The sequence below is a fragment of the Halichoerus grypus genome, chromosome 9 (assembly GCF_964656455.1).
Source record: "Halichoerus grypus chromosome 9, mHalGry1.hap1.1, whole genome shotgun sequence".
Classification (NCBI taxonomy): Eukaryota; Metazoa; Chordata; class Mammalia; order Carnivora; family Phocidae; genus Halichoerus; species Halichoerus grypus.
Genome location: NC_135720.1, coordinates 107,697,565 through 107,723,703, shown reverse-complemented (window position 1 = coordinate 107,723,703; position 26,139 = coordinate 107,697,565). Strand labels below are relative to the sequence as shown.

General features: G+C 53.0%; 2 protein-coding genes across 4 annotated transcripts; one reads left to right on the top strand and one right to left on the bottom strand.

The window, feature by feature from the left end:
* Positions 1–1,615: 1,615 nt before the first annotated feature.
* On the bottom strand, positions 1,616–9,333 carry UNC5CL (unc-5 family C-terminal like). The gene is made up of 8 exons (XM_036086921.2): positions 8,897–9,333; positions 8,082–8,382; positions 7,111–7,373; positions 6,352–6,453; positions 6,035–6,102; positions 5,088–5,188; positions 4,813–4,926; positions 1,616–3,336 (listed from the first exon to the last, which is right to left on the bottom strand). The coding sequence occupies exons 1-8, from the start codon at positions 9,279–9,281 to the stop codon at positions 3,114–3,116; spliced, it is 1,557 nt and encodes a 518-aa protein (XP_035942814.2). The 5' UTR covers positions 9,282–9,333; the 3' UTR covers positions 1,616–3,113.
* A 5,698-nt stretch (positions 9,334–15,031) lies between these two features.
* On the top strand, positions 15,032–18,004 carry TSPO2 (translocator protein 2). 3 transcript variants are annotated; one of them, XM_078054416.1, is made up of 5 exons: positions 15,034–15,285; positions 16,583–16,691; positions 16,818–16,898; positions 17,136–17,277; positions 17,527–18,004. In XM_078054416.1, the coding sequence occupies exons 2-5, from the start codon at positions 16,603–16,605 to the stop codon at positions 17,725–17,727; spliced, it is 513 nt and encodes a 170-aa protein (XP_077910542.1). In that variant the 5' UTR covers positions 15,034–15,285; positions 16,583–16,602; the 3' UTR covers positions 17,728–18,004. The 3 variants fall into 3 exon arrangements, with proteins under 3 accessions (XP_035942833.1, XP_077910542.1, XP_035942830.1); XM_036086937.2 differs by lacking the exon at positions 16,818–16,898 and having other exon boundaries at positions 15,042–15,285; positions 16,583–16,775; XM_036086940.2 differs by lacking the exons at positions 16,583–16,691; positions 16,818–16,898 and having other exon boundaries at positions 15,032–15,285.
* The last annotated feature ends 8,135 nt before the right edge of the window (positions 18,005–26,139 follow it).

Below are 26,139 nucleotides of genomic sequence, written 5' to 3'. Positions count from 1 at the left end.
GTGCAACTAAGGAACAGTATTTTTTTTTAATTTTTTTAAAGATTTTATTTATTCATGAGAGGAGGAGGGGCAGAGGGAGAGGGAGAATGTCAAGCCTGCAGGGCTCAATCCTAGGACCCTGAGATCATGACCTGAGCCAAAATCGAGAGCCAGACGCTTCACCGACTGAACCACCCAGATGCCCCTGAATTTTCATTTTCTTTCAATTGATTTAAATTTTAAAATGTATACCTAATTTCATTCTTGGAAAACTTCTAGCTTGTTTAGCTTGTTATGTAAGTATGCTTTTTCAGCTGTAAATTTTATGAAAGCTAAATATTGGTCAAATATTTCCAACAAAAATTTAGCACGTTCAATACAAATTGAGATATGCTGTAATTGTAAACTATACCAGATTCCAAATACTTTATGAAAAAAGAATGTAAAATATGCCATTAATATTTTTATATTGATTACGTGTGGAAATTATAGTATTCTGGACATATATTAACAGTGACTTCACCTGTTCCTTTTTACATTTTTTGTGTGTGATCATTAGAAAACACAGAATCAAATATATGGCTTTCATTATATTTCTGTTGGCACACCGCAAATCCATACGCTGGTGTGAGTGTCACTCAGCAGGCAGATGGGGAGCCAAGACTGAATACTGAAGCCTCTAAGCCTACAAACCTAGGCCAACCCTTCCTGCTTATTCCCCTGCCAGCTCTTAAACCCAAGAGAAGGAAGTTTAGGCAGGGGCCCTACAACATGTGTAAGAGCTGAAGTCACAAGTTTGGTGTTTTAGGAACCAGGCAGGTGGCCTACCAAGAAAAGGGCCAGAGGTAAAGTCACTTCATCCAAGGGTGAAGAGTCTGAAGCTAGAGAGGTGGGAGCTGTGCTAATTAGCGCTAGAGCAGAGCTGAGCGCTAAGTCTCCTAACACCCCCCGAACACGCCAAACCTCGGCTTTGGGTGCTAGCACAATACATGCCAAGCAGGTGTGATTTAAGAAAGGAAGGATCCACTCTCCAGGGATGGGGCAGTCTGCCATCTACCCCCAAGACTTCCAAGCATTTCTTTCCAGGCACTGAGAGCCCATTCCGAGGAATTAGAGTAGGGGCCAGAAGACATTCCATCCCAGCACAGAAACCCCTGTGGCTTCTATGCCCAATTCCAGAATACCTGAAACTCTTAAAATGATTTGTTCCAGGGTAGGGAGGAACACGAAATAGATGCCTTGGGCTAGTATGGAGAGCAAGGAAGAGACTGGGACTCCAGGAGAGAAAGATGCTCTTAGCAGCCCAATCCTGAGCCAAGTGGGGAAGGCCAAGGCACCAACCAGGAGGGTGGGACACAATGGAAGAGGGAGAAGGTGGAAGGGCCCGACCCTGAAGGCTCACTTCTAACAGAATGGGAAGTGAACCTCCCTGATGTACCAGGCTGAACCCAGAAAATTTTCATCCTGGAAGCACAATCTACAAAACGCTTCCCTCCAACCTGCCCCCAGTGCTATAATTTGACCAAATAAAACCATTCATACCCACATCCAAATTTATCAATCTGAGCAAAATACAGTTAGTAACAAAGAAAGGTAATTTTCATATTTTATTATACAATATTGTTTATCACAGAAAAAGCTTTCATATCTTTTAATTACATACAAAAGCAAAGTGTTAGTGTTGCCAGAGAGATTGTTTGCCTGCCCTTAAAAAAAAATTAACAACACCTGTTTGCAAACAAAATATTGCTAGAACTGAGTCAAATCCTTTATTCTCTTTCCAGGCCCCAGCCCACTAATCTCTTTTCTGTACAGAGTCTAACACATAGTAGGGGGTGAATAAATATTCGTTGACTGAATGGCATGTTCTTTAATCCCCATTGTTTATTTCCTGACCCTAAACTGGATCTCGATTCATGGGCTAAAATCCTCCCCCCTCATTCATAGGGAAGCCCAGTGTCCTTTCACTGACTTTGATACATAACATTGGTTTAGAGACACCTGCCTGAGGGGAATAACTGAGGGTTTCAGAGAGTGAAGGAAACCTTCAAAATCAGGCACTGTGACTCGGTAGAGACAGGAAGATGCTAAGACAGAGAGTAACAGAGAGACAGATTCAGGGAGGCAGAGGCTGCAGGAAATGGCAGAAAAATGAAGTCAGAGAGACTGAAAACTCACACAGTTCCAGATAAAGAGTAAAAAGTTTGGGCACGAACATTCATCTTGAAGTTTCTTTTCCATTTTGATGTTTTATGATGGAGATAATAGCAGAGAGAGAGGAACACAAGGCAAGGATGGGAAGACAGAGAGTCAAAGGAAGACAAAGGAGACAGGAGGGCAGCCAGGCATGACTGACCTTGAACCCTGGTCATCCCCTCCCCTCACACCCACCAGGCTGAGCTCCTTAACGCTTCAGCACCCATGCTCACTCTTGGCTCCTACTGTAAGTCCAGCCACCATCCCCTTCTCCCCCCACCCAAAGATGGCTGAACCACTCTTTACATGTCCCTACCCTCTGTCCAACATCCTCCATGAAGCCTTCTCACTGCTCTAGCCCACACTCCGCTGCCTCCCCCCTCAGCATCTGTTCATCCCCTGCCCACATGCCCTAACCACAGGGCACTGCTGTTTTGGAGTTGGCCCTCGGCCCATGGGTGCATCTTGACTCCCACAAGAGCACTGCGGGTTTGTCAAGCTCCGAGCCCCATCTCCTCTATCCCAGGATTCCCCGTAATACCCAGTCCGATGCTGGGTATCACGAAGCGCTCAGTGAACCCGTGGACTGGCCAGTCCCCAAGGAGTGCCAACAGGGCAGGCTCTAGGAAAGAGCTTCCGGGAGGCGGGCCACACCGGACCATCTTCTGGGCTCCTGCGCCCCCTGCCGGCCAGGACAGGATCTGTTCGCAGGGCGCGGCGGGTCGCAGTTGTGATCCTGACCCCGGGGAGGCTGGCAATGGCACCCCGGCTTCACGGTGGCCGCAGGCACCGTCGAAGGGTCCTGATGAGGTCGATGGGCACGGCCAGGAGCACCTGCTGCATTCTTCCTGGGTGTCGGGGGCCCTGGTGCCCAGAGCGCTGCGGACGGCGCCCCGCCCCGCCCGCGGGAGCCCGGGGGCGGGGCGGGGAGGCGGCGCTCAGAGCTTCTCGTCCAGCTCCAGGCCCTGGTTCTCCAGGGCGCCCCCGCGGACTGGCGCCGGGCTGCCGCTGCGCGTCCCGCCCAGGTAGTTCTGGATGGCCGAGGCACAGTCCAGCCGCTCCATGACGGTCATGAGGTAGTGCAGCTCCTGCAGGCTGCCGTTCTGCTCCTCGAACAGCTCCAGGATGGCTGCGGCGGGGCTGCGCTGGCAGGACAGGAACCTGGGCGGGATGCGGGCTGGTGGGCGCGCGGTGGCCAGACCCACCCCCTCCCCCAGCGCGGGCCCTCATCCTGCTCTTACCTGCCTTCCAGGGGCCTGCGGTGGTGGGAGGGCCCGGGACCTTGAGACCTGAGATTGTCCTGGCTCAAAGGCTACTTCTCTCTAGACCCCGGTTTCCTCCTCCTTCACCGAGGGCTTGGACAAGAGGGCCTCTAAGGTGGCTTCCAGCTGGGATGGTCTGTAATTGCTCTCTCCTTGTCCCCCACCCCCAAACACACTCTCCCCTCCTCCTCCCTCTCCCCCAGGCCACCACACCCTGCCCACCAGGCAGGAAAGAGTTGTTCTAAACCCTGGCTTCACCAGGACCCTCCCCTGCTCAAAAAACTTTCCAGAGCCTCTTTCCGGCCCTAGCCAAGCCCATACTCCAGACCCCCAGCTCACCCACAACTTGGTACTTGGTGTTGCCATTTTTTCCTGATCTCTTCTCCCAATCCCATCCTGAACCTTCCTGCTGTGAGCCTATCCCTTTCCCACCTTGCACACACCACACCCACAACCAGCTGTGCTACTCCCTCCCAACAGAGTCGCCGCTCCCCCCTTCCCTATCACCTCCTCCCTAAAGCCCTTTCTAATACCCACTTCCTAGGTGGAGACCATCTGCACCCTCCAGTTCAGACTTCTGGTCAGAGCTACCCCCCACATCTTCGATATTCTTGCTTTAGCTGTTTTGTGTCTCTGTTTTCAACTTGCTGGGCAGCATTGGATATATACAATAAGGCACAAGAAGCACTGCCTTTATTGTGTTAGGCTCTCTGGATCCCTTCCCATAGTGTGAGTTCCTGGATGCTCGAACCAGGTCTCATTTATCTTGTATTCCAGTGCTTAGCATAGTTTTCCAGGACATAGTGGATACTTGATAAATGTTTAATAAATAGGTGATTTTTAAAGCCACTCTGCTTTCAGCTGGGTCCAGCTCTACTCCCATCTCCTGGGTGAAGTCCTTCCTGACCACTGCACTCACAGTCTGGGTTCCGGAGCCCAGCTCAGAATTGTTCTCCAACTGATTGCTATTGACAGAGACCATGGTTACGTTGCCCGCATTATTACTAACACTGATTGAATTAACATACGCCAGGCACTCAACTACATGCTTTATACACATTATCTTATAGTCTGCCTTCTACCCCTCAGGGCACAGCATGTCAAGCACTCAGTATGTACCCAATGACTTACAAGTTAATTGATTCATTTTTAAATATTTATTGAGCACCTACTCATGAGCCAGGCATCATTCTAAGTACTGAGAATACGGTAATAAATAAAAAGATCTGCTCTATTATGGGGAACAGGGTGGGGACTAGCCATTCTCTGACTTTTAAGTTGCTTCCTTGTCTGTGCTGCAGTCCTCAAGGTGTCCCAGGAGCCCCCCTACCCCAGTCTACCCCCCTCTCCTATCTGCAGACCTCGCCCCTCTTACCGGATTTTCATGCCGCAGAGCCCCAGGTGGGAGGCCAGCCGACGCCAGTCATTGCCCGTGATGCTGTTTGGCTCCAACAACATCTGCAGCTGCTCAAAGAGCTCTGGAGGCAGCCTGGAGTGGGGGAGGTGGGGTTCTCAGAGGGGAGGATCAGAGAAACCCAGTCCGTTCCACACACACCCCGAATGGTGTACACGCCCTGCGGGATCCGGGGATGGGAGGGGAAGAATCCCAAATGTCCCCTGCCGGCAGCAGCCCAAGTAACCCCACCTCACCTGTTGCATGGGGGTGGCTGAGAGACAGGGGGTGGTGCTGCCCAGGATTCTTCCTCTGATGCCTGGAATCTGAGGATTTCCATGTACTTGGTCTCCAAGCCCTAAGCCAGCAGAGGGTTGGGAACACATTTAGGGATCATGAGACATCCCCTGAGCAAGAAACTGGGGAAGCTGCCTCCATTCTTCATATCCTTCAGCCTGTCACCCAGAGCTACTCTACCAGGAGATACAGCCCCGCCCCGCCTAGCACCCCCTCCCCTCTGCTCCCCTGACCCCAGAACTTCCAGCTTTAAGTTTGCCTCCTGAGCTCTTTGGGAGCTGAGACATGAAGCCCAAAGAGGGTGCAGCCTAAGACACCAGGAGAAGTCTGGGTGAGGTCACAGGGCAGGGGAAACAGGAACACTGAACTCAGGCACCTGTGTCTCCTTCCCTCCATCCCCTCGTCCCTCCTTGCAGGTGACAACCTGAGAGGTACTGGCCTACTCTCCACTAAGGCGCCACCATGGCTCCCCAAAGACTCTCAACCCTGATGTCTTCAACTCTTCCCCCTTGGTAGAGTGGGATATTTAACTCTCATCCCACCTACTCAAGCCCCCCTCCCTGGCCGCTCTCCACACTGAAGGGACACAACATCATCTCTCAGATGCAGGCAGTCAGCCTCAAAAGAAACCACTTTTCTCTGACATCCAAGTTCCTCTGGGCTAAGAGGAGGGCTTAATCTACGGTTTGGTTCTTTTACTCTCCTACTGGATTCATCCATGGATAGACAAGAGTGAGTCAGGGATGAAGGGTAACTTGGAGGCCAGGTGGTCTCAGCCCCTGGAAGAATGCCATCCACCTGCTTGATTATGTAACTGGGGCCAGACACTGGGCACCAGACGCCTGGCCCACTTTGCCCGGGGCTCCCCCAAGCCCTGCCCTTCCTTTGCCCCTCAGCTCCAACTCACATCCTGGAAGGTGTGCATGGTGACGATGATCTCACTGGTAAGTGCGGAGCAGTCCTCATTCTCATTGGCTACAAAGGGGAGAGGACGTAGCAGGTAAGAGAGGGCAAGGCCTGGCAAAAGGGAGCAGGAGAAGTGAAGGGGACCCCACGGGCAGGCCTTTCGAAATGTGAAGACACTGGGCAGGACGCTCCATCTTTCTCTCTACAAAGATCAGTTGTGGCTCCTCGCCTTTTAGAGGAATGAGGAGGCGGGTGAGGAGGGGTTGGGGTTGGGAAGAAGGAGACAGGGGAGAAGGTGGACCAGATCCCCTGAACTACCTGCTTTTCTCCGGAAGCAGAAGGAGCGGAAGGGGCACTTTCCATGCCAGATGTGGAGATGGGGAACCAGCTGGCAACTGCTCTCATCCACATTCTCCCAACCTGGGGAGGAGGCAGAGCGGAGGGCCTCAGAAAGGGGGGTCTTCCACAAGTATTTGAGGAGGCCGACTCTGTGGCAGGTGTCCTGCAGGGTGCTGTGGGGAGGGATGAGGCAGGAGCGAAAGCAGGGGGGTGTTTCAAGTGGATGGGAGTCCTCAGAGCCTGGAGAGGGACCCTGTGAGCAGCCTTCTCCTAGCCCCACACACCTCCGACACACACAGCACACAGGCCTCCCACCTCCCATCCACGACCCCCAGAAGCAGCCACGCATCTGGGCCCTGTCCGTGAACCACACAGATGTCCTCAGCCCCGTGAGCAAGGGCAGCGGCCCATGCCACAAAGGAAGGGGGACAGAGACGACTGGGACTCCTCCTCAGACACCAGCCCCAGCCAGGTGGGACAATAAAAGCCTCCCCTCCCCTTGCCCCACCCTGCATCCTGTCCTACCACGGAGGGGCCAGGGCCGAATGGACCACAGAGGGAGGAAGAGGGCAGAGCCTGGGGCTCCCGCAGGCAGCAGCAGAAGCCAGAGGTCCCCTTGAAGCCGTTGCCTGCCCAGGAGTCTCCCAGAGAAACTCGAGGTTCCCAGATTTCTACCCAGGGGAAGCCCTCTAGTGGGGCTCCCTGCCGCCCTGTCTCCCAGGCTCCCGCCTCCCTCACCCTCAGAGATGTACTTGAGCTTCAGGCACTGGTCCCCTCGGGCCCCCGTGAAGTCGAAGAGCTGGCAGGGCCCGCGCAGGCGCCCCCCGTGGGGCTGCTCATTGGCCACGGCCCACTGCAGGGCACAGGGAGTGTTGTTGAGAAAGTAGATGCGCAGCTGCAGGTGGGACTGCGCCGGCGCCAGGGGCGAGCAGAACACAGCCAGCTGCAGCCATTTGCGGGCGTCCCGGCCCGCCGGCGCCTCCAGCACGCAGGTGTAGAGGCTGCAGAGAAAGACGGGGACAGGGACTGGCTCAGGGGAGGCTGGGACCCCAGTGCACCTGCCTCCTGGCTCCCACGGCCCTAGGAGCCAAGGAGAGCAGCGGAGAGCAGGTATAGAGGAGAACCGGGAGGGAGTCGGGCAGGTGGGGGACGAAATGTGAGTCAGGTCGCGGTGACCATCACCGAGTGGGGAGAAGAGCCAGAAAGCCCCCTCCGGCACGGGAGGGAGGGAAGGTAGGCTCAGGGCCACTGTGCTACAGCGGGGTCCCACACATGGCTGGCCCTGTTGCGCTCAGTGGGAAGGAGAGGCCGAAGGGCCCAAGATTCCGGAAAGACAGAGCTAAGGACAGACATGAGATGGGAGGGGTTCTTTGAGAACTGGAGGGAACAGGCTGCCCTGGACAATTCAGGGACAGTCCTGAACAGGGGCACAGGGTAGAGACAGGTGGGGATGGGACAGACCCTTCTAGACGGAGGGCTGGGGCAGTAGGTGTAGACAGGCGGAGAGACTGCCACAGGGTGCATAGTCTCCGGACAGGGTTGGAGTGGGACAAGCTGCCCTACACACTAGGACAGAAGGACCGGGAAGGGCCACGGAGGGAGAAGGGATTTGTAGGCCATCTGGGACAGATAAGGGGCAGTTGCATACAGAAAGGTGAGGATGAGGCAGACCAAGACAACGGGCAGGAAGACTGGGCCGATGGGCCTACCTGAAGTGGTAGAGCTGGATGCGACACTCGTCCCGGGAGGTGTGGGCCCCAGGCCGCCCCAGGGGCCTCCAGGCCTTGGCATCGAGCAGGGTTGTGTTGCTGCTGTAGGTACGGGCATGGTTGGGCTCCTGGGCACAGTGCTTGAATGTGAGGGTGCAGGGCTTCAGGAAGGAGGCCCCATGGGGGCCACAGGCCACCACAGGGCTCACCAGCCCCTGGGCTCGGGACAGTGATGGGGCGTCCAACAAGTCCCACACCAGGATCAGTGACACCCGCTCCTGGCGGCCCACAGCCACAGCTCCTGGGGAGAATAAGAGTTGAGATGGGCCTGGCAGGCAGGCTCACCCCCAGCCCAGAAGGGGCCAGGCCACAGTGGGAGGGGAGGTGGGACAGGAGCCCAGGAGAGAGGGGGCCTAGCAGGGCACACGGGCAGGCAGTGTGCAAGGAGAGAAAGACTGTGAGCTGGCTTGTGGCGTAATCCTGAGCAGGTCACCCCGTTCGTTCCGGGGCCACCACACTAGCCCATACCGGACTAGTGGGAATTTGCAAGAGGTGTGCTTGCTCCAGGCATTTTCCTTTATTGAGAACTGTCATAACACACTGTTCATTACCACCAGGCACTTTACTTCCACCTGTCAGGGAGTTGTCATAAAAATATGCAATCTATCCATCTTTGGAGTCAATAAAGTCATACTAAAATAGAAACAATTTTCAAAATTACGGAGATGTCTATGAATGATACTCCCTTAGGCGCGACGCCCTTGTACAACGTGCAATGAAGAACTATAGGCTGAGAAGGGAGAAGGTGCTGTTACCTGGCGGGATAAGCAGAGAGATGCCCATATTCTGGAGCATCAGGCAGCCACCACGGTGATCCACCTCTCGAGCCGAAAACACCAACAGCTTGTGCATCAGCTGACGGATGATGGTCTGGCCTTGAGTGGGTGTGTGCAGTTCCTGGTAGAAGGCGGCCATCTCTGGCAGTGTGGCCGGCGGGCACTGCCTTGAGGACTCATTTTCTGGTAGGGGAGTGGGATGGCCTCCTGGCTCGTCTTGGCTATCCAGCTTCCAGCAGGCCCCCAGCAGCCAGCGAGGGCAGTGCCATCGAAGGCACTGGACCAGAAGGAGGGCACTTGCCACCGGGACCCCCACCAGCAGTAGCAACTGGGTGGGTTGGAAGGAACTCTCATGGGAGCACATCTGCCTGGTCACTCGATGCTGCCAGTTCCCCTGCACCCCTGGGCCAGCCAAGGCCAAGGACCTGGAGGAGGAAAGAGGCAGGGCCAGGTAAGCCTTTTCAATGTCATGGAGGCCAAGACTTAGTTTCCAACTGGCTGTAGTGAGAGGGCAAATTGTCTTCATTCCAGGGCATCCCTGATTAATACCTTTAACGAAACTTCACCTATCTTTGTGTTACTCAAGAACCTCTCATGGCTCCCCATGGCCTAGTACATCACATTAAACTCCCCTGAGGCAGAAAGAGCTTGGGTTTGGAGTTAGAGGATGTAAATTCAAGTGCAACCTTGGCCACTGGCTGAGCGAGTTTGTCACATTGCTTACTGTCCCTCAGTTTCTGCATCTGTCGAAATGACCCTCTTGATCTTCATAGAGAAATCTTTAAGTGGAAAAGCAAGTTACAGAGAACTAGACATCCTCCGATCTCATTAATGTAAGTAACAGAACTATATACAAGATTTATAGGTATATATTTGTCAATCACAGAGAAAGGTCTGGAGCAGTGCTATGCAGTAAAAGTATAATGTAAGCTGGGGTGCCCGGGTGGCTCAGTCAGTTAAGCATCCAGCTTGTGATTTCGGCTCAGGTCATGATCTCATGGGTTATGAGATCGAGCCCCGGTTTGAGCTCCGTGCTCAGCGGGGAGTCTGCTTGGGATTCTCTGCCTCTCCCTCTGCTCCTTCCCCCATCACTCTTTCTCTAAAATAATTAAATAAAATCTTTACGTATATATGTGTGTGTGTGTGTATAATATATAAGTATATATATTTCATATATATGTAAATATATATATTTATTAAATGTAATATAATATATATAATGTAAGCCACAAATGTAATTTTAAACTTTCTAGTGGCCACAATAAAAAGGTCAAAAGAAACAGGAGGAATTAATTTTAATAATATATTTTATGTATCTAACCCAATATACTCAAAATATCACTTTGAGAGGAAATCAATATAAAATTACTGAGATATTTTACATTCTGTTTTCATACTAAGTCTTTGACATCCGTGTGTATTTTACACTCACAGCACATGGCAGTTGGGACCTGCTCTGTTTCAAGTGCTCAGCAGCCGCCCCTGCTAGTGATTTCTGTCTGGGGCAATGCAGGTCTGAGAGGACGCACCCCAAACTATTCCCACCGGTCACAACTGAAACAGACAGGAAATTGAGAGGGTGGAAGGTGTGAACTAGGACTTTCAATTTTCTTAAACGTTTTTTTTCTGTATTTGAATTTTTTCACTCCAGGCGTGTATTTTATATTAACTGCGTAATTCTTTTGAAAAGCTATCAAAAGTTAAATAATAATTACCGCTCACAGTGATTGTGAGGATGGCATGAGATCATGGGAAAAGCATTTGCCGATGATAAAGCACTGCCCAAATATGTTTCTTTATGCCCCACCTACTGCCAGAAAGGTCAGAAGGTAGCTCCCAGGGACATGTGAAATAGAAGGAGAGTACACTAAGTTAAACGTGGAAGCAAAAAGAGAAAGAAAACCAAAGGTGGGAGCCTCCAATGAGGCTGGAAGGAGGCAGGGCAAAGGCAGCGCCAGCTGCCTGCTCACCTGGTTACCAGCGGGGGCCTCAGATTGGAACCTGGCCCTTCCAACAGCTTCCCCATACGGTTGCCAGAACTTCCTGAGGCCCTCCAGAGTCTACCGCCCTCATCCTCCCTTAATTTCCAACACCCTACACTCCTGCCAGGCTGGGGGCCTCACACCCGGCTAATTCCAGCCTCTGGCCTTTGCTCTAGCTGTTCTCCTCATCTGCCTCACCTACCCACCTGGACCCCTTCCTGCCCCTGCTCGACAGCGCCTCCCTGTGGCTCACCAGCCCTTGACACTCCCACCCCTCCGAAGTTTCTTGCCGCTGCCATCCCACCTTATGGAACAACCCTTGACTCTACGCTGTCACACGTGATTTTCCCACTCAAATGAACATTTTCTGAGCACCAGCTGTGTACCTCTCACCGTGGGAAGTTCAATCTTGACAAAGATGATGTAGCTCTCAGGAAGCTTCTGAGGGAATGTGATTCATTCGCTCTGTAGCCGAGTTCTGGGTGGCATAATATCCTCTTTCATAACCCTGGGGCTCCCCGTGGTTGATTCACGAGGGTCCGCACTAGAGAGGCTTCTGACATCCGTTCCTCCCCCACTCCCTTGGCTCACACCCCGACCCGGAGCTGAGGCCTCACCTCAAGCCTCCAGCTCTTTCCATGCCCACCTTCTTCCTTCCTTCCTCAGGGCCCACGAAACCCAAGCCCCTTTCCTTAGGTCCTCCCAGACAGGGGCAGAAACTCCTCTGTACCCTCAGGATTAAGGACTGGGGTGGGATCTATTTTCCCCCGTGTCCCCACTGAAAACGTAGACAGGGAGGAAGGTTTGGCTTTACTCCCTTTGCCTTAAAATGCAAACCTTGCAGACAGGGCAGCAGCGTGCTTCAGCCAAGCCTCTTGCAGGGCAGGCAAGTGAAGTGGTGAGTTGGAAAGGCCCCACATCTGGTGGGAAAGGGGGCTGGAGCAGCCAGCCTCCCTTGGTGCAGCCATTCCAAAAGGTCCTTCCACATGAAAGATAATTGGAATTATAACTGCAATTATACTGGTTATCATTTCTGGAGCTCTACTCCATGCCCACTGTGTCGGAGCACTCTGTGTGGTCCATCTCATTTGATCCTCACAGTAGCCTTGTGAGCTAGGTGTTATTTTTATCTCCATTTCCCAGATAAGGAAGCCAAGTGTTCTCCCCACCGTGGAGACGTATGGGAGGATATTAAGCTACAATTGAAGGCAGAGGGAAGGATGAACAGGGATGACGACCGTGTTTCAGAAACACTACCTTTCTCTCCCTGCCCCCCTTCCCCACCCCCCCAGGTCTCTCTTCCTTTCCACTTCTAGAGGAAGTGAAGTTGGAAGAGAAAGAAACAAAATTAAAGTAAAAATCAATGGAAAAACCTGAAAAGGCACATCCTCAGTTCCATGGTGCAGGACGCCCCCCACCCCCCGCCCACAAAGGCCCTCGTGGCTAGCTAACATGAAAGAAAGGAGGGACTCCGCTCTGTTTTTGTAGCAACAACCTTCCTGGGGCCTCCAAAGACCAGAGTCCAAATCCCCTTCACCCCAGTGGGTGGCGCAGCCGAGTCTCCCTGCCCAGGCTCCCAACCTGGAACAGTGGGCATACTGGTCCCCAAGGCCTCAAGGGGCCTCTCATGGGCAGCCCATTCATTAACTCTCCCCAGCTTGGCCCCTTTCTCCCAGGCTGACAACTCTCGGAGCTGCTTGGCCCTCACTCCATCCTCCCCTTAACCCTAGGAGAAGGAAGGGTCCTGAATCTACAGTAGGGCAACCAGATAAATGTAGCCTAGACCTTCCCAGATCCATGCCTGCCTCCTTACTACCCATGGCTCCAGTCTGCCTTGCCCCGACCCCAGATTATCCCAGGTCCCCCAAGACAACAGTCCTTTAGAACGCTGCTATCACCTGTCCCTCGGGAGTTGCCTCCTCCAGCACAAAGATCTGGATTCCTGCTGCAACTCTCTGCTCATGTCCTTTGAGGCAACTCTCAACCCTTCTCCCACATCACTGGTTCTTACCAAGCCTACTCAAACCCTGCTAGCTCATTACTGAAACACATAAAAAGTACCAGGATGGATGAGCCCAAACCTGCCATGGGCAGCGTTCATCAGCATAGTCTACATTTCCATAGTGCATACAACTGTCTCCCAGGTCCTCACACCCACTGGGCACTTGCCCTCTGCCATCTCCTCTTCCAGCAGAGGCTCTCCACACTCTGGTTAAGCTGGCCTGGCTCCTCCCCTGAGCCCCAAGTGGCTCCATTGCAATGCCCACCCCACCCCCAGCGGCCCCAGGGGGTGCTCACCTTACCAAGTAGGTGCTCCCAGAGGTTGCCGGCTTGTCCAGGAACAGCAGTTCCTTCTCTGAGAAACAGAGAGGTCAGCCAGACCTGGTCGCCAGGCCAGCAGACAAGTGGAGGTGGGCGGGGAATCCGGGGAGGAGTGGCCCAGAGCTTCCCGGCAATGACCTGCCTCCCAGCGCCCTCAGAAGGGGTGGGGGAGTCTGTCCCTGTCTATTGGCAAAGTCCAGCCAAGGCGTGGGAGTAGCTGAGGATCCCAGAAGTCAGTGGACTCACCAGTCTGGGTCTGGAAGGGAGGGGACAGAGAAAGAGAAAACCTGGGTACAGGTAAACCCCTCCCTACAATGCCCTCTGCTGGTGAGTGGCTGCCCCAGCCAGAGGCTAGGGAAAGGGCAGAAGGTAAGAGGAGGGAGCCCTACCAGGAGCTTCTCAAAGGACTGCGTGCACACAAACCCCACGAGGGATAGGGTGAAAACGGGGGTTCTGATCCCACAGGTCTGAGCTGGGGCCTGAGATTCTGCATCTCTAAGAAGCTCCCAGCTGACGCCAAGGCAGCTGGTCCAGGAGCTCAGACAATGCCTAGTCGCACCCCTCACCGCACAGAGATGAGAGGAGGCACCGGGAGGGTTAATGACTCACAAGGTGCTGGCAGCATCGGGGTGTTCCCCTATCTGCTCCCTGCCCGCACTCAGAGTTGGCAGGAACCCTGCACTTGGGGGAGAGCAGACTTTGGGCTGTTTGCCAGCCCTAGTCCTTTCATAGAAATTCTGCCTCGGAAAGATAGTGCCAGTGGAATGAAAGATCCCTGCAGAGATGGATTTTTTTTTCAGCTGTTTGCTGTTGTACTCTTAGCTCCTGGTACAGCCTGGTCCATAGCAGGTATCGAATAAAGACTGTTGTTGAATGAATGCGTGGGCCCACTCAGAGAAAAGAGGATATGTTTTGGATCCCAGACTACGGACACTGAACACAGGTGACTCCTCTATTGGCTGTGTACTCTTGGGCGAGTTACTCGACCTCTCTGAGCCTCCCTTCCCTTGTCTGACGAATGCAGACAATACGATCCACCACGTGAGGGAGAAGCATGGTCAGTATTGAGCTAACAATCGTGAAATGCTCACCACAAAATAGATGCCCAGTAAGTGGTAACCATCGTCATGGCGGGCACCGTGGGCTGGCCTCCTGAAGGCGAGGACCACAGGGAACTCCCCAGCCCCCCAGGTAGCATCTCATAGAAAATAAGTAACTGCCACTGCTTTCACCTCAGTTAATGATTGCCCAGCCTCTTATCCCTGACTGCAACGCTCCCCCTCGCCCCCCACTGCCTTCCCCAGAGTAGAGGCCAGAGGATGGGACAAACACCTCCCAGGGGTGCCTGGGTCCCCCAAGTGGAGAGATGGGGCAAAGGAACTATGGAGAACCGCCAACCTGGGAAGGGGACCTCATGAGTAAAGGACGAGCAAGGAGGAGGTGCTCAGAACTTTTATAGGGACGAAAAGGGCGGGTGTTAGTCTTTGCTGGACAAGGCTCTGTCTGAGTCACACAGGAGGCTGCTTTCTCCTCTGAGTCATGAAGTTAGAGGGGTTTGTGAAAATCTGTCAAGCTCAAGTTCCAAGCCGGGAAGGAGCATGCCAACTAGACTATAACCAGAGGCTGCGTCCAGGTAGCGTGAACTCATTTCCAAGCTGCTGGTGCTTGCCTCACTTGGGGATAATCCCAGTTACAGGAAGGTCCTGAGGAAATCTGAAGGTCCCCACCACCCCTGTGGACATAAAGCCAGTTCACGGGATGTGGAGACCACAGGCTTCGGTAGGCTTGCAGCCTGGGGCTGAGCTGGTCCAGGGGATCAGGCTCTTACAGAGCCAAAGCCTCAGCCGTTCCATCAAGGGGCCTCCTCCAGAGGCCAGGTCTAGCAGAACAGGGGGACCTCTCCTAAAAGGGCTATGTAGACATGCCAGTGCCACCACCCTTGTCATTGGAGAAAGACAGGCCAGATGGGAGCCTCACTCCGCCCTTCTCCCATCCCCCACCCTCCTCTGCTTCGCACACAACGGATATCATCGGGCACTCGGCCTGGGAGGTATGCTGCCTGAGGTAAGGGGAACTGAGGTCTGGGAATAAGGAGGCAGCAGCAGGAGGGTGGAGAACAGGAGAAAAGAGGACAGGGGGGTGTGGGAGGAGCCTCCAACACTGGGCATAAAAACAGAAAGAGAGAGAGAGACAAGAAGGTGGTGATGAACGGATGGACAGTGAGGAGCAGAGAAACAGAGAGATGAACAGGCAAGCAGGCCAGTCAGCCCTGTCCCTGGAACCTCCAGGACGTGGACAGGGGTTGTTGACAGGAAAGGATGGAGTAGGCAGTCACTGCAGGACACTGAGAATCACCACATTTGTCTTCCTTGCCATCCTGGCAGTCATGGGGAGGAGGCTGAAATATCATGTGCAAATGAGAACGATATGCGGTGGGGGGCCTTGCCTGGAAGAGGGTCTGTGCCTTGTCCCACATGCCGGTGACGTCCAAGGCAACATGCAAATGAGTGTGGCAACTTTTTAATCAAAGACCAGGCAGTTGCTTCCTTGAGAAGTCAGTCCGAAAGAAAGCTGAGCACTTGTGTTGGTGGCTCGGACTCTCTGGAAGTGGAGGGGTGGAGGAGGGACCTCCCCAGGCCCTGAGGGACAGGCGAGACCTAAGGCTTCAGAGAAAGGAGCCCAGTGTCACTCAGCTAAGTTCGAATTTGGGCAGACAGGCGAGACCTAAGGCTTCAGAGAAAGGAGCCCAGTGTCACTCAGCTAAGTTCGAATTTGGGCAGCAGCTCAGGCTGGGTGGGCCTCTTGGGTCTGCCAGTCTGGTGTGTCGAGATAAGCCTGGGGGCAGATGGGCTGCCCCATTCTTGACTAGAGAAGACCCCCAGGGAATCTCTGGCTCCTGCCTTTCTGAACATGGTCCTTCTAGGTGGGTTAGATCAGCTTGGCTGAGTTCAGCATAAGGCAGCGTCCCTGTCAAGGGCCTGCTATGTACCTGACCAAGTGCAACCCACTACGGGAGGCAGAAAAGACACTCATACCTAGACCTGAGCTCTAGGAGTCAGATACACGATGGGGGAAGGAGGCTTGCACTCAGAAGTAATTATAAACACCGGACAGTATCTTCTGAGTGCCAAGTGGGTGGTGTGGAGAAAATAAGTCCATGGAAGCCAGAGAAAGGGCAAGGCAGTGTGAGCTCCCAGGATGGGAGCTGGCCCATGGTGGGGAGAATGGCATCTCTTACCAGACCTCCCATGAGGGACTCAGGCCAGGGAACTGTGTCAGGTAGGAGGTGGAGACAGTCAAGCAGGTACAGGGAAAGGACTAAGAGGGAGGCCCACCACCATCGTGTTGTCTGCCTTCCTAGATTTTGCCTCTGTGAGGGGAATGCAGCCTCAAGGCGCCATCTTTTTGGCCCTTCCCCACCTGGGGCCCATCCTGCTCTGGCTGCTCACCCGTCATCGGATGTCTGGTTGGTACGACAACCCAAAGAAACCGCCCTGGTGCCCACCTCACAAAGTCTTGTTGGCAGGGTGGATCACCATCTACTTTGTCATGGGGTGAGCACCCATTTCTCATACCATGGCCCTGGTACCTGCTAGGGTGGGAACAAGGCCCCCCGTACCTGAACTACTGCTGCATGCTGACCTCCGAAGGGATGGCACGCCATCTTGCCTCTTATGGTGGGTCCCCTCTGTGCTGCCTAGAATTCCAGCCAGCCATGTTCCTCCCCCTCTCCAAGTTTCCCCATTGCCTCCCACCACCTCCCCGCTGGCCCTCAAGTGATGCTTAGACACTCTTGCTCCCATTTCAGCCCACACGGCTTCCTTTAGGTAACCAAGAGTCCTTATGCCAGAGGACTTCCTTCATTTGCCATGAAACAGCCTCCCTCTGAGTGTTCTGCCACCATCTCTCCACAGCTATGCCTCCTACCTGGTGTGGAAGGACCTGGGAGGGGGCTTTGGGCGGCCCCTGGCCCTGCCTCTCGGCCTCTATGCTGTGCAGCTCGCGGTCAGCTGGGCTGTCCTGATTCTCTTTTTCGCAGCCCACACCCATGGTCTGGTAAGGCATGCAGTGGAAGTAGTGTAGGAGCAAGTGAGACCACCGGGGCCCCCCCAAAGCAGATAACACAGTAGACCAATCGAGTGCAGGCAGGTTAACGGGTGGGCAGACTTCTCTGAGCTCCAGTTGAGTGCCCAGACCTCAGCAACTTGGCTCACGGGGTCCAGGGTGCTGCAGGAAAGCGGAGGGTTCAGTTCTCAGGGCAGCCTGCCTGACTGCCCTGCCCCCCCACCCCCCTCACCCCCCCAGGCCCTGCTGCACCTGCTACTACTCTACGGACTGGTGGTGAGCACAGCGCTGATCTGGCATCCCATCAACAAGCTGGCCGCCGTGCTCCTGCTGCCTTACCTGGCCTGGCTCACGGTGACCGCTTCCATCGCCTACCGCCTGTGGAGGGACAGCCTCTGTCCAAACCATCAGCCTCAGCCCATGGGGGAGAAGAGCGACTGAGGCACCAGGGACAGGAGAGGAGGGAGGATGGCCAGGGGAGGGGTAGAAGAGAACACAGGCAGGGCTGTGGGGCTATTCGGGAGAGAGGGGAGGAGGGGGACGGGGGGCCAGGGATTGATGAATCCCTGAAGATGACGGCCCAATGCGGTCACTGTCCTGGTTCCCCTCGTGCCAATTTCCATTCGATTTCAGAAACGGAAAAGGGGGGAGGGGAGCTTATTTTACCACTTAATATGAATTAATTAATCCTGTATTAATAAAGTAATTTAGTAATATCCATTAATGAAATCCTTTACTAACTTTGAGGGTACGATGTGAAGTGCCTATCTGGGAACACGATGCCTGGGGCCGCAGAGCGGGGTAGACGCGTCTGCGCATGTGTGGGAGTGCGTGTCTGTCGATGAGTACAGGAGCGCGCACGGCCAGGGGAGGGTGGGCGCGCCGTCCCCGCCCCTCCCGCGCGCCCTCCGAATAGGGCTGGGATATTTAGGACTTGGATTTTCAGTTACCTGGAACACAAAGTCTTTTTGAAACGATCTATAAAAGCAAAACGGAAAAGTAGAGTAAAAAAAGATACAAATTATACGTGTCAGGTTTATATATTTTATTTTAGAATAGTTTAATGTTATTTCGTTGGATTTTAATTAATATATTAATAACAATAATATAATATGTATAATATAGATCATATTATATTACAGTTATTATAATATTATACTATGGTTATGCAATATATTATACTGTACTTTATATATGTCATATTAAGACCTTATGCGATTGTCTCTGATAAGGAGGATTATAGCTCATTTTTTATTTTTGTTTTCATATATTTTTTTATTATTAATTTTTTAAAATCAATTAATGCCTATTATAATAAGAAAAAACATTGAGAAAAAGAGATGAACACCTCAGTGCTGATAAGTGATTTCAGCAGGAGCTTCTTGCCCAGACTTCTCTCTTTCTACGTCTTCTCATTGGCTTCTTTATTTTTGTCTCTTCTCTACTATTGTTTTGTTCTCCTCTTGTTTTAAGGCCCTGGTGGTAGCAAGGGTAGCAGTGACTGCCCCTGGGGCTGCCTCCCCAAATCCCAAACAAAGTCAGCTAGAAGGCCCAGACACCCTGCATAGGAGATTTTGAAGAAATTGACCACTCTCTAGGGATGGAGCTGGCATCAGTGTTTTTAAAACTCCCCAGGGCCTCCTGCAGCCCACCTGAGAACCACTGCCGAGTGCATCGCAGAGCCACTAGGGAGCTTATTACAACGCATGTTCCTTTGACCCCACCCGTGCGTGACCTAAGAATCAGAACTTTTAGGGTGGGCTCCAGGTATCTTTATATTTAACAAGCTCCCAGCACTTGTGTCAGCTTTCACTAAAATTTGAAAGCTCCAGGTATGGATGGTCTCTCGGGGCTCTTTTCACTTTGACAACCTGTGATTCTGTGACCTGAGTTCTGGGTGGAGAACCAGCTATGACCTCTCTGGTGGGGGCCAAGGACCACACAGGGAAGAAGCCAGAAGGACATCATTCAAGGAGACTGGCTCTTTCTGGAGCTCACCAAAGGAGAACAAGCAAGAAGGAATCTGCATCCTCTCTGCCTCCAGAAAGGGCATGCTCTGCCCAGCCAGGCAAGTCAGGTACCCCCACCCTTGTATCCCCAGTCCCAGTGCAGCCCAGAGCACAGAGCAGGTATTCAGTTATCTTTATTGATTGGGAAAATGAACATTTCATCCAATTAAAAGAAAATGCTGACCAGCACCCCACCAACACCTGCAGGGGACTCTGGACCCATTGAAAAAGCCTGTGTTTGGGGAAGGGAAGGGTCTTCATAGTTCTTGAAACTTCTCAGGTGGTTCTAAATGATCAGCCTGATTGAAACAGCTACCAGTGTGGTTCTCAAAGTGTGGCCCAGTGACCTCCCGGGGCAGTTGTCGGAAGGCCTGGACTCCAGCCCAGCTCCAGACCCACAGAATCAGGTCATCTTGGGGAAGGAAGGCCATACAGTGCAATGGTTTGCAGTTCTGGCCCTGGAGACAGGCCAGCCTGGGCTTGGTATGGACTGTCATTTACTAACTGGTAACCCAGTGCAACTGACTTCACTGTCTGTACTTCATTCTTCTCACCTGTGCAATGGGGCCCCCCCCTAGAATTGTTGAGAAGAGATGAGATAATCAGTTAAAAGAGGTCTGGCACAGAAGAAGTGCTTAATGCCTGTTAGCTGTTCTAGGAGGGGAACCCGGAAGCCACCTGTTCACTAAGCATGCGTGGTTCTGATTCACATGACAACTGGAGACCCATCTTGCTCCAAGACCCCCAGTGGTATTTCCCTCACTTCCTAAGAGTGGGGAGAGTGAGTGACCTCTCCTCAGGTCTGTGGGCTAGCCTGACCAGTGTCACACGCACAGAATGACCAGCTTTTTATGGTGCACGTTCAGGTGGATTTTGTCTTCACCTCAATCAAATTTTCTAAAGCTGCTTTTAGTTGAATTTATAACTTCATTTATATGTATAACTGTTTTAAACATAGAAACATAATCTATAAATACCAATTGAGGGTGGGCTCGGAGCCACCACGCTGCATGGGTTCTCATCCCTTCTCCCCTATCAGCGGGTGACCTTAGACAACTGAACACCCCAGAGTTATTTGTCATTGTCATTGTCATCATCGTCTCATATAGGCAGCATAAATATTTGCTACTAATTTTATTTGTGTTGCCAGCAATTCTAGAAGCTTAACTGATGCTCTAAGAAGAGGAGAGTCAGCCCAAGCCCATTGCATGACTTTGCCCTCCCCAGTGCAAACTGATCCACAGACCCAGGCATCCAGATACCTCTAGTTTTGGACACTTGGCCCTAGAACAAAGCTTGATTTGTTCAACAGAGTGGTGTCCCAAGCCCTGGAATAACAAGACTGCCTGAAAGGGATGAGCCAAACTAAGGGGCTTCCTGGCTTTGAACAGAAACAGCCAGAAAGGGCAGGACTCCAACGACAAACTCTCATCCTCTGTCCCCAGAGTCATCCTTAAAATTCCCTTCTGCAGGGGCGCCTGGGTGGCTCAGTCAGTTAAAAGTCCGACTCTTGATTTCAGCTCAGTTCATGATCTCAGGATCATGAGATCGAGCCCCAAGTTGGGCTCTGTGATTGGGACTCTGCGATCAGTGAGGAGTCTGCTTGTCCCTCTCCCTCTGCCCCTCCCCCCGCATCACGTGATCTCTCTCTCTCTCAAATGGATGAATAAATAAATCTTTAAAAAAAAAATTCCCTTCAGGGCTCCTGGGTGGCTCAGTCGGTTAAGCGGCTGCCTTCGGCTCAGGTCATGATCCTGGGGTCCTGGGATCGAGCCCCACGTCCGGCTCCCTGCTCAGCAGAGAGCCTGCTTCTCCCTCTCCCTCTGCCTGCCACTCTGCCTACTTGTGCTCTCTCTCTATCTCTCTGTCAAATAAATAAATAAATAAATAAAATCTAAAAAAAAAAAAAAAAAATTCCCTTCTGCACCGCTCCTTGGTTCCTGAATGGGAGCCTTTAATCCCCCAGTCTCCCAATCTGCCTGAACCCTTTGTCCTTTCCCCACCCCACCTCCCAGTTCTGAGCCACACCTGATGATGAGCACACACTGCCCTGGGCCCCTCCTAGATCACCAGTTACCTAGAGTTGTGCCTGAGTAGAGTCAGAGCTGCCTCCTGTCTTTGCTAGATGTATCCTGGGATCCCACCATCCCAGTCGTGTGTGTGTGCTTCTCTGTCCTTGGGTGGTAGTATTCCATTTGCCTCTGAGTGGGCACATAGCATGTGAATATGATTCACTGGGTGGAGAGTGGCAGGGAGGGGGAAATGAGCTCCTCAAGGGCTGTGCAGTCCCTCCCACCCCCGGTGTCTACAGAGATGGAGAGCTGCACCAGCTGACATAGCACCCCCAGGACGTGGTACGTCTCTTTCTACTGTATATTAGTCCCTCCTTCCCTGCCTCGAACCCTGCATTCTTCCTCCCTTTGCCAAGTCTGCAGAGTGGAGCCACAGAGGGGCAAGGTGATGTGGGGAGACTGATAGTGGACAAAGTTTGGTCCGCTGGGCTGGGAGGGAGCAGAGTGCAGACAGTGTTTTCTCAAGGCGTCCCTGGCCCCTCCTTCCCATGGGCAGGTAGAGGTGATGCCCGGATGGAAGGAAGTGTAAGGCCCCCGGAGTGTTGCCAGGCCTGGGCCAGGGCTCCAAAATCTTCCTTTGTGGTAGCCACATCCATCCGATCTCCTGGAATTCTCCAGCACCCCAACCTGAGTTTCAGAGTCCTCCTCCTTCTTGTAGCTCTGGAAAACAAGGACAAGGCCCTTTTGTTTTAAGGACTTATTGTTGATCCTCTTTAGTGGCAGGCAAGTTACCTACTCACACAAAGCCTGACTCTGGTCGGGACCCCCTCAGATCCGGACCTCCCTCTTTTATGCTCAGGTAGAGTCCCTCGAGGCCCCTTCTCTCCTCCGAGCTTTCAAGAACCCTCACCCACTTAGGCCCACTCTGCTAGCGTGCAAACCGGGACAGGCCCTCTTTGTCACACCAGGTGCCTCAGTGGTATCTCTTCAGCCTCATTCGTCCCTCTACTGTCTGTATCTCCAAGATCCCCCAGGCCACACGGAAATTATCTGCCCACAGGAGCACCAAAGGAACCCCTGTCCCCTGTACCTGCACCTGCTCTACACACTGAGCGTTCTAAGCACTGAAATTCTCTCAAAAGTTGATTCAGTTTATCACATTCCCTTAGTATGTTCTTTGGCCCTGCAAACACCCCCTTCAAAGAGGAGCACTATTAGTCACCTTCATGTGCACGGTTCTTATCAGATCACTTTCCTCAAAGCCTCGAAGTGCCTGCCGCAGGAGCCAGGCGGTGCTGGGAGTAGCTGACAGAATGGAGGACCGCGGTGACCAGGACTAAAGTCCCGCCGTCACCATTTTCCCCTGGGGCAGCATGTTCTGCCTGGCAAGCCAAGCGTTGCGTTCTGCACAGGAGGATACTGAAAACCCTGGCCTGCCCTGTGAGTCTAGTGCCTTCCCTGATCTCAGCCTTAGACCTCTGGGAGACCCTGGGTCCCCTCCCCCCACCCGGCCAAAGCTCTGGACACCTCGTGTTTATGTCAACAGAACAGTTGCTGGAGGGTGCAGGCTTCTGCCCGCCAGGGGGGTGTCTGGTGCCTGCAGCCCGTTGTTTGTGTACCTCGTCTCGGTAGTGACCGAGGGACGGGCACGCCCGGGCTGGGTCTCTGGGGCAACGCACTGTTGGGGTCCCAGCTGTTCCTGCACATAAAGCACCCACTCCATCAACGCGCTCCCGAGGTGTCTTCTTTCACAAAGTGAAAATTTAAACCTTCCCCTGGTGAGGCTTCTATTTTCCACTAGGCTCCTCCTGGCCTCGACTCCCTTCCCAGTGAGGGCAGCTTGGCATCAGGCTGAGACCCAAGGAATAGCTGTGCCTGGCCCTGGCCCTTACTCCTCAGCCACCTCCAGAACATCCAAATGTTTTCTGAAATGACCCTGGGAAATGGGACCGGGAGAGGCAAGCTGCAGCTTCTCTTGGGCTTAATCCTGCTGCTTCCAGCCACTGCCAGAGAATGGGGCCGAGGCCTGCAGAGACGGATTGGGAGAATCCCCTTTTTGGTTTCCATCCCCACTCACCAGCTGCTTTGTCTCTATACACCCGTATCCTCTACACACACACACCACACATACATATATACCTGTGCACGTGCACCCCTCACATACTGATTGCTTCCAGAGCCAAAGTCCCTGAAGAAGGCCTTCCTCCACTAGACCCCTTCCCGCCCCCGCCCTCCGTCCTCGAGCCTGGCCGCGGGGGTCCTGGTAGCTGTAGGAGCTGAATGGTGAAGGGGCAACGGCATGACTTGCAGCACACGGCTCTGCTCCATTAGCTGCGTGACCTTGGCCAAGTCACTTAAGCTCTCTGGTCTCCAATTCCTCACCAATAAAATGAGAATAATAGTAGTACCTACGCCAATATCCTCATGAGGAGTAAATGGGCTAATTTACGTGACCTGCTTAGACCAGTGTCAGGCCCCCAGGAAGGGCTGTGCTAGTGTCAGCACTCCCTGTTCCTGAATCCCAGGCAGCATAACACAGTTGGAAAAGCCTGGAACTTGGAGGCTGGCAGACCTGGGTTCAAATTCCAGCACCCCCCAGACTCCTACTGTGACCTTGAACTAGATACCTTATTTCTCTGTCTCCTCCTCTGCAGGGGGGGCAAAGGGATAGAAACTTACCCTAGTGTTAACAGGGGGGTTGGGGAATGCCTGCCCTAAAGAGTATAGCGGCAGCTGCAGGAGGGCAGAGCCAAGCTCCTGGCACCTGATCCCCAGATTAGCTGCTGCACTCTGGGGCCAGCAGGGGAAACTGGTAGGAGTTGGAAAAGAGAACCAAGGACCAGCCAGGAACCAGGCCCCCAGGAGGTGCCATAAATAGCCAGAGCTAGTTCAGAGGGCCTCCAGGGATGGGGGGGTGGGCAAGGGCGGGGGCTGGAAAGGAGCAGTGGAAAAGGAAGTTGTCAGTTATCAGTCCAAGGGAGGGCCCAGGGTGCGCTCCCAAGTGTCAAAGGAAAAAGTATATGTGGGTGTGGTGGGAGCCAGGGGTCACCTCTTCAGAAAGGACCAGCCTGGGTCCACCTCTGCACCACCTCCCACCATCACTCAGAGTCAGGAAATTTTCACGACACTGTTCATCTTCACTGTTCATCTTCACCCCCACAGGAGCCAGCCTTGTCTCCTCTTCTCATTTCCATCCCTTTGACCATCCTGGACAATAACTCAGATGGAAGCACTGAGCCCCAGAGATGCTTAGTGATTTGGCCAAGATCACACAGTGAATCAAGGCTGAGATGGGGACATGAACATGGATTTATTTTTTTCCCTCCCAATCCTGGGTTATACATGACAGCCAAAATATCAGTGCCATATTCCCAGTCCTCGGGGCGCCTGGGTGCTCAGTCAGTTGAGTGTCCTACTCTTGATTTTGGCCCAGGTCATGATCTCAGGGTTGTGGGATCCAGCCCCCCATCAGGCTCCACGCTCAGCAGGGAGTCTGCTTCTCCCCCTCTTTTTCTCCCTCTGCCCCTTCCCCCGGCTTGCTCTCTCTCTCTCTAAAAACAAGTAAATCTTGGGGCACCTGGGCGGTTCAGTCGATTAAGCGTCTGCCTTCAGCTAGTGTCATGATTTCAGGGTCCTGAGATGGAGCCCTGCATCAGGCTCCCTGCTCAGCAGGAAGCCCGCCTTTCCCTCTCCCTCTGCCACTCCCCCTGCTTGTGCTCTTTCACTCTCTCTCTCTCTCTCTCTCTCTCTCTCTCTCGCATAAATAAAATCTTTAAAAAAAAAAAAAAAAAAGAACCTGTCCTCAAGGAGGAAATCTTTCCCACAGGAGGAAAGGATCCCTCCTCCTCGATTGCTTCCCCCCAGACCTTTGACTTGGTTGTTCCAAGCCCCTCACTGTGGCTGTGACCCGGAAGTAGGAGAGGGACAAGCACGCCTATACCGCTTTAGACATGTATTCATCAGAGCTGGCTGGGTGCAGCCCTGGAGATAAGAATTATTCTCAGAGAACCTGGACTTAAATCCTTGTGTGATCTTGCACAAATCACTTCACCTTCCTGAGCCCCAGGTCCCTACTTGCAAACCAAGGCCAGTAATCCCCACCCGCCCGTGTGAGACGTGTGAGGCCTGAATGCACTGATGCATGCCCAAGCGCCTGCTGAGGATGAAGACAGGGTGCTCCAGGCGAGGCTGTACCTCATGCATCTCTGTGTTCTCGCCATCTCCTACCGTGCCTGGCACGGCGATAAGTGTGGATCAAATAAAAGAAGGAGGTAAACTCTTTGCATTGAAATGTTGTGTGTTTGTGGATGACAATGAATAATGTGTGTCCGCGATATATCAGCGATCACCGCCTTTTCTTTGTGGACGCAGGCACTACTCCTACCACCCCGTGCTTGACACCCCTGGAAAAAACACCTGAAAACAATCATCTCGGGATAAGTGCTTTCAGTAATAAGCCTATTAGGTAGGGTGACCATATAGTTTATGGTCAATACCAGAGCGCTCTGGGGAGTGAAAGGGGCACTGGTAGTAATTATGCCTGGACGACAGGTAGAAACTATGACCATCCAGGAAGACCTAAATGCTTGGCCTCTTACTCACAGGGCCCTGTGCTGCTCAGAATTCTCTGGGGAGAGAGCCCCAAATACTCCAGACTGAGCTGACTCCTATTCTCTAGGCAGACTGTGGAAGGGTACCCTTCCTTTCTATCACCACCACCCAACCCCACTTGGGGCTGGGTTCCAACAGTTCTCAATGTTCTCAGGTTCCTCACTTTCAACCTCTGGGTGACCCTAACCCTAGCCTTCCACTGCCCTGAGAATGGTCTAGAG

Coding starts and splice junctions, on each gene's coding strand:
- TSPO2 (XM_036086937.2), top strand. CDS start 16,603: ATGCAGCCTCAAGGCGCCATCTTTTTGGCCCTTCCCCACCTGGGGCCC. Junction 16,776..17,135: donor ACCATCTACTTTGTCATGGG/GTGAGCACCCAT, acceptor ATCTCTCCACAG/CTATGCCTCCTACCTGGTGT. Junction 17,278..17,526: donor CAGCCCACACCCATGGTCTG/GTAAGGCATGCA, acceptor TCACCCCCCCAG/GCCCTGCTGCACCTGCTACT.
- UNC5CL (XM_036086921.2), bottom strand. CDS start 9,281: ATGTGCTCCCATGAGAGTTCCTTCCAACCCACCCAGTTGCTACTGCTG. Junction 7,374..8,081: donor ATCCAGCTCTACCACTTCAG/GTAGGCCCATCG, acceptor CTTTCTCTGCAG/CCTCTACACCTGCGTGCTGG. Junction 6,454..7,110: donor GCTCAAGTACATCTCTGAGG/GTGAGGGAGGCG, acceptor CCTCCTCCCCAG/GTTGGGAGAATGTGGATGAG.